At 51.2% G+C, this 13,038-nt stretch overlaps 1 protein-coding gene across 2 annotated transcripts in view; it reads left to right on the top strand.

The window, feature by feature from the left end:
* The first annotated feature begins 1,561 nt into the window (after positions 1-1,561).
* Positions 1,562-13,038, top strand: part of BRPF3 (bromodomain and PHD finger containing 3) — a 34,186-nt gene continuing 22,709 nt past the window's right edge. Inside the window, exons 1-4 of one of the 2 annotated variants that reach the window (XM_058554496.1) lie at positions 1,562-1,731; positions 4,723-6,202; positions 9,133-9,289; positions 11,876-12,007. In XM_058554496.1, the coding sequence (XP_058410479.1) occupies positions 4,749-6,202; positions 9,133-9,289; positions 11,876-12,007 (1,743 nt within the window). In that variant the 5' untranslated portion in view covers positions 1,562-1,731; positions 4,723-4,748. Of the gene's footprint in view, positions 1,732-2,482; positions 2,657-4,722; positions 6,203-9,132; positions 9,290-11,875; positions 12,008-13,038 lie in introns of those variants that run through there. The other variant, XM_058554497.1, reaches the window with a different exon arrangement.

The following is a 13,038-nucleotide window of genomic DNA, read 5'->3' as shown; positions in this document are numbered from 1 at the left end:
TAGCTCCACAAGCCACTCCTTTTTCTTTTAAAAGTCGGTTACCAGAAGTAATTTTACTATCACTTTGGCAGAAGGTGCTACCATGTAATCAGAAAAAAAATCTTTGTAATACAAATTAGCTTCCTGACTTTTATCAACCTTTCAAATTCGAAACACAATATATTTAAATTCCTTAAGATATTGAACACCTATACTTCAAAAGTAGCAGTACTTTCAATTTAAACATTTGGAAGACTTGGACTCTAAGACTTTATCTTTCATCCTCTGACTCTAGAATCCGTGTCCTTGATCATCAGAACCGAGCAAGAAATTGTGAGTCTCACCAAGCTCCACCCCCAGCGCGGGCAGAGGAAACGCTTTCAAAATATGTCATTCATCTTCACATTTAAAGGCAGTCTATCCCTACATCCTTTATAAACATCACTAAATATTGGTGCTTAAGACTTCAGTCATATGAGGTAAGTTTCCCAATTTATAGGCAAAAGGGGGGTGGCAAGGGAGACCTCTTCTCTTCTTAAATTTATCAAAACAAAAGTGGTCTGATTACATCTCCAACTCTGAAGTTGCCATTTGTCAAGCATCTTTTAGAAAGCCGCTTATTGTATTAAATTAGCCGACTCCTAGCCAAATCAGGTTTAAGGAGTGTTTCCCACGTCTACAGTGACAAACGAGTTACCAGACGTCCTTAAATAGACTGTCAAACTTTTATGTTTACTCTCTTTAAACGAAGGGAGAGGATGGCACACAACGAAAAGTCAGGTCTGTTTCTTAAGAAGGATGTCTTGTAGGGAACCAGACGCTCACCTGTACAAAACAGAGGCAGGTCTTTCCGGGCTGTCCTCACTGGGGGAGGGGATGGACATTGCTAGACCTTTGTCCTCCGGACCTGAGCACCGGGTGAAGGGTGGGCGGCTTTCTGGGGGTAGTGCAGGCACCTGCACCCCAAGAAACTACAGACCGGTTTTGATTTCAACGACTGTCTTGGCTTAACCTTTGGAGGGGTCCTCTAGCTCGGGGAGGGGGTTTGCTGCCCCAGACCTTAGCCACCTCCTCCGCAGGGATAAGGGGAGTGGACGACCGACCACCCTAAAGAGTTAGGTACCCCCATCTTTCCCAACTAGACCCGAACGTCCCCAGCTCTCTTGCTGGGCTCGCCCCCGCGGCGGGCTGGGCCGGGGTGAGCCGGGGCCGCGGCGGGCAGACCCCGTCTCCGCTCGGCGCCCCTGCCGCGTCCGCACCGCCACCGTGAGGCCGAGCAGGGGACGGTGCCCCGTGGCGGCGGCGGCTCCGCGCTCCTCTCCGCGCCGCCCCGGCCGCCGGCGCGCCGGGCACAGGCGGGGGGATTTTTTTCCCGTTTCCCCCTCTTTCGCGCTCTCGCTCCTGTTCGGCGGGAGAGCCCGCGGAGCCAGGGAGGGAGCGAGGGAAGGGGTGGAGGTGGCGGGGGGAGGCCGGAGGGGCGGATCCTGCCTGGGGGCTGATCCCTCCCTCCCCTCGGCCGGGCTCCGTGGCGGCAGCGGCGGCGGCGGCGGCTCCATTCCCCCTCCTCCCCCGGGAGCGGCGGCGGCGGCCGGGCCGGGGCCCCAACGCGGGCCGGGAGGGGGCACGGCGGTGGCCGCGGAGCCCAGCGCGGGAGGAGGCCGCTCTCCGCTCCCCGGGCCGCGCGGACCTGCTCGACGGCCGGCCCGCCCGCGCCCAGGGGCCCCGAACGGTGGGGCCGGGCCGGCGGCTGAGGTAATGGGGGCGGCTGCGGGGCCGGCCAGAGCGGGGGCGGGGGCAGCGGGGCCTACGGGGACCAGGGACTGCGTTCGGGGGAGGGAAGCGGGGTCTTCCCGAGCGGGGTGGGGGTGGTGCGAAAGCTCTCTCCTGGCGCGAGGGCGGCGGCGGGGAAGGAGAAGGCGGGTGAGGGGGGGAGCTGAAAAGCGAGGACCCCCTCCCGCAGCCGCCATCTTGTTTTCCTGCCCCCGGCCCTGGAAGCGGAGCTGTCGAGCCCCGCCCCCGCCACGCTCTCTAATTGGTCAGGCCCGAGGAGAGTTACACCCTCTGAACGGTTTTTGGTCCCCCGGTTCCTCCTGACGGGCAGGTGAGGGGGCCAATGGGCGCTCGCCTCTCTGCCCCGCTCGGTCGCTGGCGCTAGCTTTCTCTGTGTGAGGGTCGGACGCAGCGTCAGTCTGTCTCTGGCGCGCTCGCCCCCTCCCCTGTGGGGAGGTGATGTTATTTCCCTCCTTTCTCCTCCGAAGGGTGAAGATTCTTCTGGAAGAGGTGCCCCTTTAAAGGGGCAGGAACCTGGGCTGAGGTCCTCCCTTGGCTCAAGAGTATCTCCTGTGGGGTGCAGGGGGCTACAGTCTAATTGCAGAAACTCCTCATTCTTCGGGGACGTGGGTGGGGTGGGGGAGTGGGGGCTCAGGGGGTGCCTAGGAGAACTCTGGGGGTCTTGGAGATATTTGGAGGTGTGTGTGTGTGGGAAGGGCTGTGTGGGATGAGAAACTCCCGCCAAAAATCTAGACTGGAAGCTCCTTGTGGGCGAAACTCACGTTATTTTCCTCAGCAGCAGCGCTTTCCCCTCTAGAGTTTGTGCCCAGTGTCCAGAGTCTTGGAGAGGTCTCAGTAGATACTTGCTGCTTGGTTGAGAGATACCCGAGCTGTGAGAAGGCAACAGGTAGGGAGGAAGAATATATGGTGGCTTTAACAAAAGAGGGGCCACACCCTCTCTCTCAACTATTTCAAGTTAGTGTGTTTTGAGGTCGCTTTTCACAGCTCTGCAAGGGTCTCCATGCCCTTGAGAGGGTGGGGGCAGTAAAGCAGGTCTGTTGGCTTGGGCTGCCCCGAGGGAGTTGGCATTTGTAAGGCATGTAGTGGCCAAGGGCCTCTGGATCCTGGACAGAATTGCTGTGATGATTCTGTTTCCTTTGGCTCCAAATGGGGTGTGTGCCTGCCTGGCACTGTTCCTCAGCCAAGTCTTTTGTTTGGTTGTATGTTTCAGTCACACTTTGGGATTGGAAGGCCTTTTAAATAAGGATGTTAATAATACCTTATTAACAAATAGCAACCCTTAAGAGGTAGCTTTTATTCATTTCATTTTATTGATGGAGTATGGAGGCACAAGAGAGATTAAGTGACTTTCTCCAGGTCACACAGGACCAAGATTAGAACCTAGATTGCCCCAGAGCCTCTTGTTGTACCAGACCATGGTATCTCTGTGGCGTTCTTACCTCACTGATGTGAGTTGAGCAAATCAGAAGATCTGGGTTGAATTGTAGTTTCATCACTTACTAGCTTTGGGTTGAGTGCCAGCTTTCTGAGCTTCTGTTTCTTCATCTGTAAAATGGAGATAATATCATTCTGCCTCCCAAGCTAGTTGTGAGAAATATTACAAGTAAAAGGGCTTTGTAGTTTGTAAAAGTGTGCTCAATTATCATCACTATCTTTGCTTCATAAGGATGGTAGATCCCACAACCAAGGTGACAAAATGTTTTTCTCCTTGAAATCCTCTCCCTGTTCATACCCTTCCTAGTCTCTGCCCGCACCTCAGGGCACCATATCCCTAAAGACCTTTCCTGGTAGTGATGGCCTTAGTAACTGCCTACCATAGCTCCTTATGAGCTTGTCCAAGTTCCCTCCATCCAGAGAATGATGTGGGAAACTTTAGGGCTTTTTCTGCTGCACAAGGGTAGACTGATGTAAGTATTTTGGGAGAGAGGGACTTTTGAGGTAACAATGCATTGAGATTTTACCTCAGGTATTGCCCCAGTCACCTTGGCCTTAGGTCCAATGAGGGTCCCAGATAGGCAGCTTACAACTTCAGTGCCACTTGGGGTCGCTCCCAGAGCTTCCGGGGCTTCTGCATAGAGGTATATTAGCCAGTGCATCCTGAATGCTGCCTTTTGCAGAGAAAACCCTGCATGCTGTAGTTTGAAGTCCATAGACCACATGTGATAGACATTTCAGTTGCCTTCACTCCTTTACCCTGGGGGCATGGTCAGGGAATAGGATTTCTAATCATGATAAGATGGGTTGGGAGAGGGCTCTAGACCTGTGAATTTTTGATCCTCTGATGGGGCCACTGTTCATGTACAGAGCTTGAAAGTGGGTGCTGTTCTTGTTTTCTTCTTTTCTGAAGCCTTAACCACCCCCTTCTTTTCCATCGTTAGCTGTCCCACAGCCTTACGTACATCATTAGAACATTAGATCTCTCCCAGTGTCACATTGTAATGATCTGTTTACTTTTCTGTCCCTTCAATCAGACAGAGCTCCTAGAGGGCAGGGATCATGCGTGTTTGATTTCTTTCATTCAGCTTTAGGAGCTAGGCACCATTCCAGGTGCTGGGCATACAGCAGTACACAAGACAGGCAAAATTCCTCCCATCATGGAGCTTACATTCTAGTGGAAGGAAACAAACATACATGATAAATAGGTAAATTACATAGCACAGTAAAAAATGGTGAGTATTATAGTGAAAAATAAAGCAGAATGAAAGATTGCTGGTGGGGGAAGGGATTTGCAATTTTAGATAGAATTGTCAGAGAAGGTCTCACTGAGAAGCAGTGTTTGTGGAAAGACTTGAAGGAGGTGAAGGAGCAAGCCTTGTGGATGTCTGAGGGGCTGGATGTTTAGACAGAGGGCATAGACAGTCCCCTCGGTGGCCACTCGATCAGATGGAAGGGTGAATGAATACGTGCATGCCTGAACATCCAGCTCATGGTCTCCTGGCTTTGTTTCCTCAGGCCTGTCCCCTAGGTTCCCAGGTGCCATGAGGAAGCCGCGCCGGAAGTCGTCGCGGCAGACTGCCGAGGGCCGGCGCTCCCCGTCACCTTATAGTCTGAAGTGCTCACCCACCCGGGAGACCCTAACATATGCCCAGGCCCAGCGGATTGTCGAGGTGGACATCGATGGACGCCTGCATCGGATCAGCATCTATGACCCGCTCAAGATCATCACAGAAGATGAGCTGACTGCCCAGGATATCACCGAATGCAATAGTAACAAGGAAAACAGTGAGCAGCCTCAGTTTCCTGGCAAGTCCAAAAAACCCTCATCCAAAGGCAAGAAGAAGGAGTCCTGTTCCAAGCATGCGTCCGGCACTTCCTTCCACCTCCCGCAGCCCAGCTTCCGCATGGTGGACTCAGGCAGCCAGCCAGAAGCACCCCCGCTACCTGCTGCCTACTACCGCTACATTGAGAAGCCACCTGAAGACCTGGATGCAGAGGTAGAGTATGACATGGATGAGGAAGACCTTGCCTGGCTGGACATGGTGAATGAGAGGCGGCGAGTAGATGGGCACAGTTCAGTGTCTGCAGACACCTTCGAGCTGCTGGTGGACCGGCTTGAGAAGGAGTCGTACTTGGAGAGTCGCAGCAGCGGGGCCCAACAGTCTCTCATTGACGAAGATGCCTTTTGCTGTGTGTGCCTGGATGATGAATGCCACAACAGCAATGTCATTCTCTTCTGTGACATCTGCAACCTGGCTGTACACCAGGAGTGCTATGGCGTCCCCTACATCCCCGAGGGTCAGTGGTTATGCCGCTGTTGCCTGCAGTCTCCCTCCCGGCCTGTGGATTGTGTCCTCTGCCCCAATAAGGGTGGCGCCTTCAAACAGACCAGCGATGGGCACTGGGCCCATGTAGTATGTGCCATCTGGATCCCTGAAGTCTGCTTTGCTAACACCGTGTTCCTGGAGCCCATCGAGGGCATTGATAATATCCCACCTGCCCGCTGGAAACTAACCTGCTGTATCTGCAAGCAGAAGGGGCTGGGTGCTGCCATCCAGTGCCATAAGGTGAACTGCTACACAGCTTTCCATGTGACGTGTGCACAGCGGGCTGGGCTCTTCATGAAGATTGAGCCCATGCGTGAAACCAGCCTCAATGGCACCATCTTCACAGTGCGCAAGACCGCCTACTGTGAGGTCCACTCACCGCCAAGTGCTGCCACTGCTAGAAGGAAGGGCGACTCCCCTGGAAGCCTCGGTGAGGCTGGGGATGAGGAAGGGCTGAAGGAGGGCTGTGAGGAGGAGGAAGAGAAGGAAGAGGTGGAAGAGGAGGAGGAAGATGAAGGCCAAGGTGGGGTAGGTGGCCAACTCAAGGGAGTGCCCAAGAAGAACAAGATAACTTTGAAGCAGAAGATCAAGAAGGAGCCAGAGGAAGTGGGCCGAGAGACGCCCTCAAATGTCCCCATGGTCGCTGTCCCACAGATACCTTCTTACAGGTGAGCCTGCCCAGGAGCGCTCCCCAGGGACTCGTGGTTCCTTCTTGGGCTGGCGTTGGCCCTGAGCCAGGCCTCCTTCCCCAAGCATGGTTGGTGAATGTCTGTTCTTTTCTGTGCCCTCAAATTTAGACTTCTCCTTTGGACCCTGGGCTTGCCTGGCCTGGTTTGTGGTTTTGATTGTGTCCTCAGAGCAGTGTATTTCCTTTGGTTCAAGGTGAGACAAATAATTAAGTTACTTAGAAATCCAGGTGATGGGATGTCTAAGGGAGTATTTTTCAACAGGGGCACAGGTGGCATTTTGGACAGGATGATTCTTCATTATTAGGCCTGTCCCCTACATTTCTCAATGTTTAGCATCCCTAGTCTTTGTAAGTGCTGTTCCCATCCCCTCCCTCATTGCCTGGTCTTTGTGACAACCTCAAACATTCCCCACGTGTTTCCAAAAACTGCTATGGGGATAGAACTACTTCCAATTGAGAACCACTGTTTCAAGGGGTCAGTGTGGGTATCTGCCATCCAGAAAGCTCTGTCCTGGGAATGATGGGGACTTTATGTGAGAGGGTGGTGGTGTGAGGAGGACATGCTATTCCTCCTCTTGAGAAGCTGTTAGATTTAGGGGAAAGAGAATCGCTCAGTTCAGCTGTGTAACTCATCCACTTTGGCCCCCACTGAGTCTGTAGAGAGACCATTGTACCTGTTTTAAACAATCAGAAAGGTAGCTGGAGCTGTTGGAGGGATGGGAGCTTGGCAGAGAAACAACAGACAGGGAAGATGTTCCACAGACTGTCATCTCAAAGATGATGTTCATTAAAAATATGCAGTGTTAGAGCAGGAAGGAATCTTGGAGATTATTCATCTAATGTAGTCCTTGCACCTTCTCCCACTCCCCCCAGATGAAGAAACCGCAGTCACGGGAGGTAAAGTTGTTCACTCCTTTATTCATTCAATGAGATGTTTATTGAGCACTTCCTATATGCCAAGTCCTGTTCTGAGGGCTGGAATCAGGTGGAAAGCAACAGACCCTGACCACAAGCTGGGGCTCATGATGCCTCTAGGTTCTGTTCCTGCTGTCCGTCTCTCTAGATGGAAACGATAGGGAGAAGGAGTACTGGTGGGTAGTGGGTAATGAGTTGTGTGAGGGGAACAGGCAACCAGACTTGTCAGTCTGGGAAGAAGACGCAAGAGCAGAGAAGATCAAGAGGGAGAGGCTCTTGTTGCAAGCCGTGGCTGGAGTTAGAATTCAATTGACTGGAAATGTGTCTTCTAGTCACAGAGCTATTCTAAGCTACCCTCTTCCCTGAGGTGAGTGCTTGGTCCATGCTTAGTGAATGAGGGTCCATGCTTAGTCCTCATCTGTAGGGTGGTAATGTCCTGGGGCTAGATTTTTTGGTTGTCATGTCTGCTCTTGTAGAAGTCTCTTGCAGGGGCCAGCCCAGCATGCTGTCTAAGGATCAGACAGACCTGCTTCTGTCACTAACTACCTGTGTGACCTTTGGCAAGTTACTTAACTTCTTTAAGCCATAGTTTATTTATCTGTAAAAGAACCGACCTCATAGGGTTGTTGTGAGAAATAAATGAGATAATATAAGTAGAGCACTTAGCACAGTGCCTGGCAAATAGTAAGCGCTCAATAAATGGTGGCTGCTGCTGCTGCTATTTTATTATTACTATTCTTTACCTGCACAAATGCTGTTGGGACCCTCCATGGCCAAGCGGTTATAGAGGGAGGGGGCTGCCTGCATCTGGGCAGGTCTGCTTGGCATGGGCGTTGGTGGGGGATCTGTTCTTTGGGGGAAAGGCCTAGGCCTTGATTTTGCAAGCTTGGCTTTGGGGCAGGAATGTCTGACCATGGAAAGGCGCAAGGCCTAGGTGAGTGATGTTCAGCCCAACATGCCCATCCTTTGTAGGTTTCACCTTCTTGTTTAGCCACACTTATCTTCCTGTCAGTGGAGTGAGATGAAGAGAAAAAGTGGAGGAAACACCACAAGAGCACCGAGGCCTTGGTTACCCTGTGGATAACCAGTTTTGGGAAACAACATGGTATAGCAGAGAGATCATGGATTCAAATCCCACCCAGCTCCACCATCTTATTAGCTGCATTAGTGACTAATTTATTCAGCTTCTGTTCCTAAGCTGCCTTTCCATCTTTTGTAACATGGTAATAATGTTACCCACCTTGTATATGGGCGTTAGGATAGAGATTGTGTGCTCTCATTAATTCCCTTCTTACCCCATTCCCTTCCCCTCAGATGTTATTGGCTTAAACCCTGACCTTAAGACTTCTCTTTTGGGGTAGTTTAGCCAGCTAAGGTTTTAGATTCTTCAACCTCTTACACCTTTAGTTCCAATTTTTTTCTTCATTTGGTTCAAAATTAGACATTTTTAGGCTGCTGAGATTTTTGATGAAAAATCAGAGGTCAGACAACTCCAAGGGGTTGCATTTGGGCTCAGAAAGCAATCGCCTGCTGTACTCCTACTAGTTTTCCTTCCAGCTTGGCTGTGGACTACTCCCTGGTCTGGTGGGACCCTCAGCCAGAGGGGGCAGGAAATAGTGGCCACATTGCCCATTGCTTACTCAAGTTCCTGTTCTCTTTTGCTGCCTTTATCAAGAAAAGGGTGGGGGGTGTTGGGGCACAGGCCTTGTTTCTCAGGAGACCAGGACCGCAGGAAACAGGGTTTCTGGGAGAGGGTTCTTTTGGAGGATCAGGACTGCAAGGCAGGAGGTGGAAAAATCAAGCGAAATATCTCATGCTGAATCTGAGCTGCTTAACTTTGCTCTCCTTTCCAAGCTTTTCTCTGAGGTGAGGTCTTTGGCCACTTTATTCTGTCATGCTCTGTAAGGTTCAGAGATAAACCAGGGTCTGGATAGGACACTATAATCTAGCCTGTGTACTGACCCTGTCTTTCACTTCCCTGTGCCTCTACTCAAGGTTGAACAAGATCTGTAGTGGTCTCTCCTTTCAGAGGAAAAACCAGTTCATGCAGCGGCTTCACAACTACTGGCTGTTGAAGCGACAGGCACGGAATGGTGTCCCCCTCATCCGGCGCCTGCACTCCCACCTGCAGTCCCAAAGAAACGCCGAGCAGGTAGGTGAAGTTGTGATGTAAGGGTAGTGGAGGGAGGTGGAGAGTGAAGGAGAAGGAGTGACGGTTGGGGCACCCCTCCCTCAGCCTCTGTGGAGACTTTGCCTATAGGCGATCACCCCTCTAGGTGGTCTGTCCCAGGAACAACCTCCAGCACTGGAGAGCTCTTCAGACCAGACAGCAGCTCCTTCTGGATGGGAGAGGCCTGACTTTGGAGCAAATGCTAGGAGAGAGTAGAGAGCAAGCCCAACTTTGCATATATGTGGGGAAAACCCTTTAGGTATGGCAGAAAGGAAGAAGTTGGCTGACGGAGAGCCAGGCAGCCACAGTGCATAAGTTAGGAAAAGGCCCACTTTCCTCAAGACCATATACTGCCATCTGCCAAAAAATGTTTCATAGAAAATACACAAGTTTACCCTCTAAGTTGTAGTGCACAGCTTGCCCGAAGGTGTGACCTTTTAGCCAATAGCAACTGGAGGTGCTGCATGTTTAGTGTTTTCTGAGATGGTGGAGGCCTCCTAAGAGACTTTTTAAAAACATCTTTAGTTCTCTCTCCCTCTTCACTTGCTCTATTACTTCCACCTTTAAATATCCCCACACCACTGCTCTAGAGATGAAGCAAGCCTTTACGTGACTCTCGTGCCCTCTGCGTTCTGTCTGATTTCAGTTTTGGTCTTTTTTTTTTTTTTTTTGGTGAGGAAGATTAGCCCTGAGCTAACATCTGTTGCCAATCCTCCTCTTTTTGCTGAGGAAGATTGGCCCTGGGCTAACATCTGTGCCCGTCTTCCTCTACTTTATATGTGGGATGCCTGCCACAGCATGGCTTGATAAGCAGTGCATAGGTCCACACCTGGGATCCGAACCTGAGAAACCCGGGCCGCCAAAGCGGAGCATGTGAACTTAATCACTACACCACCGGCCCGGCCTCAGTTTTGGTCTTTTGTAACTAAAGAGCAAGTCTATATCCAGTGCCTCCTTGAAACAGTCTGCCTGCTCCCCTGAAGCCTCCCCTGGAACGTCAGCGACCTCCTCCCAGCCCAGCAAGTCTTTCCTCAGATTCTCACCCTCTTGACTCTTGGGCTGCATTTGACACCACGGGTCACGTTGTCTCAGAGCTTCTCTGTGACACCATTTCCCACCTCCTCCACCCCTCTGACTGCATCCACTTCTTACTCCTTAATAGTAGCGTTCCCAGGGGCTCTGCTGCCTGCTTGTTTGCTTGGAGAGCTTGCTCACTCGTAGCTGTAAGTAACTGTGTGGCACTAGCTCTAGGTTTCTCATCTTGTCCTCATCACTTTTTCCTGCCCTGAGTCCCTCTGGGGCAAAGAAACTGTAGATGTCCATGGAGATGTTGTTTCCTGTAACTCAGATATTGGAAACTGAATTCATTATCTTCCTTCCTCTCGGTAAACGTATTTCCCCATTATTGGCATGGAACCTTCTCCCTCCTGACCTCAGACATTCCTTACCTTGGAGTTAGTTTTGACTCTTCCCTCCATAATAAGCTTAATCATCCCCTAAGCTGTTTGGGGAGATTTATATGGCCCTTTGTCTCCATTCTACAGCTACCCTGCTCACCTCCTTAACTTCAGCAATAGCTTTCTAGGTGGTCTCCAGCCTCTAATTCTTTCTTTGCTGTATAACTGGTCATGTCTTACTCACACATCATTTTTCGTCCTGTCACTTCGTTTTCCAGAATGTATTCCCTCTCTCCAGGTAGGCCACAACCAGGCTCTTTAGCCTGGCATTTGAGGCTTCTTGCCAGCTGGATCCTGGGTTTTCCTTGGCTTTTGTGGTTCTCTAGCTTCTCTGCTGTTTTTCTCATGAAGCAAAGAGTCATAAATTCTGCCTTCACACTTCTGCCCTGTGGTCCCGTCGGTTCCAAAAGAGGCCTCCCTTACTGTTTTGTTCGTCCATGTCCATCACCACATGTGAAGCCCTAGAAAGATTGCTTCCCCCAGGAAGCCTTCCCTGACCTAACCCCAACCCCCTCAGATCCTCTATTTTATATTCTCTCAGAATTTCATGTTCAGTTTATCTGGTCAGTTTTGTTGTCTTTATGCTACTATGCCCTTGTGTGTCAAACCGTTGGCCTCTTCCTTCCCCCCACTACACTGTAACCTCTTCTAGGGCGGGAATCTTGTTTGTGGTGGTGGTGGTGTTTTAAAGTATGTTCAAGTCAGTTATTACAAGCTTGTGTTAAGAACTTCACTTTGTTTTCTAGCCAAGTCAAAGCTCTAGGGTGAAATTCTTTCCACCCTGAGGTGTCTATTAGTTTCCTTCTGAAATTCTTTCCAGCCCTGAGGGGCACAGCTGCTCTCTGGTGTCCCCAGGGGTAGGGGGAGGCAGTCCCAGATCTCAGCCCAGCAGTAGTTATTGTGCTGCAGTGGAGAAACATTGTTATAAGGCCGGGGAAGCACAGGAGGAAGGTGTGGGGTGGAGGGGGCGTGGAAGGGCTCTCAGGGACCGTGGGTCAAGGAGGGGGACGGGGCTGTTACCTGCTGAAGCCCCGTGAGGCTTGAACAGGGAGAAGACTTTGGGTAGGAAGGAGGCCCCCAGCTCCTCCTTCCTCTCCCTTCCCTCTTCCAGCGAGAGCAGGACGAGAAGACGAGTGCAGTGAAGGAAGAGCTGAAATACTGGCAGAAGCTTCGGCACGACTTGGAGCGGGCGCGGCTGCTGATTGAGCTGATTCGGAAAAGAGAGAAGCTCAAGCGGGAGCAGGTGAGGAGGAGCCCCAGCCCCAGGGCTCTTGTTCAAGATCTTTTTCTCCCACTGTCAATGTGGCATCAGGAGACCCGGGAGCCCCTGCCTGGTGTCAGCTCTCTCCCCTTCCTGCTCAGCACTATGGGCTCCAAGGCCTGCCTGCTCTGCATTGGGTGTGATGCTGCTCGTGGCTTCTAACTCTAGGGGTTCGGCTTCTGGTGGCCTCAAGCATAAGCTTAATATCAGATAGATGCCTGGGCCCATCCCTGGAGTTTCTCACTCAGGAAATCTCAGGAGGAGCCTGGCTTTAAGTATTTTGAGAAGCTTCTCAGGCCATTCTGATGGACATCACCTCTGGCTTGGAAGCTTGTGAGGGTTCCCACTTGGCCCTTAAACACTTACGGTCTTGAATCGTTTAAATTTTCCAACCTCTGTTCAAGGAGATTCTAATCCTGTGAGCATGGGGAATGTTGAGGTAGGTAGTGTTGCGTAGGGGTTAGGAATAGGAGCTATGGCAGACTACCTGGGTTTAAATCCTGGGGCTGCCACTTACTACTTGTGTGACATTGAATAAGTTGCTTAATCTCCTTATCCCTCAGATCCTTGATTGTAAAATGGGGGTAATAAGAGAACCTACCTCATATGGTTGTTGTGAGGATTAGATGACTTAGTATATTTAAAGAGCTTAGAACAGTGCCTGGCACATAGTAGGGGCTGTAGAAGTGTCAGCTGCTATCACCATCATTGATACTCTTGTCCCTCTGAAGTGTCTACTGCAGCGCTCTGCACATGGCAGGGAGTGAATACTATTAATTGAATGGATGACAAGCCAAAACTGTTCTCTCTGGTCCAGGAATAGCAGCTGTTACTCGCATGCTTCAGAGGCCTGGGTTAAAGATGTTTCTTTCTTTCTCCAGACTCCACTTCACTGTTCAGCCCCAGCACGAGCCCTTCTTTCGTAGGCCAATAGCCTGAGTTTCCATCTCTGAGACTGGGCAGCTCTTGCCATCCTTAGCATGTGCGGCCATGGAGGCCATCTCAGGACCTTC

The sequence above is a fragment of the Diceros bicornis genome, chromosome 14 (genome assembly GCF_020826845.1).
Source record: "Diceros bicornis minor isolate mBicDic1 chromosome 14, mDicBic1.mat.cur, whole genome shotgun sequence".
NCBI classification, from domain to species: domain Eukaryota; kingdom Metazoa; phylum Chordata; class Mammalia; order Perissodactyla; family Rhinocerotidae; genus Diceros; species Diceros bicornis.
The sequence above is the reverse complement of the archived record's forward strand: the minus strand, read 5'-3'. Positions and strand labels throughout refer to the sequence as shown.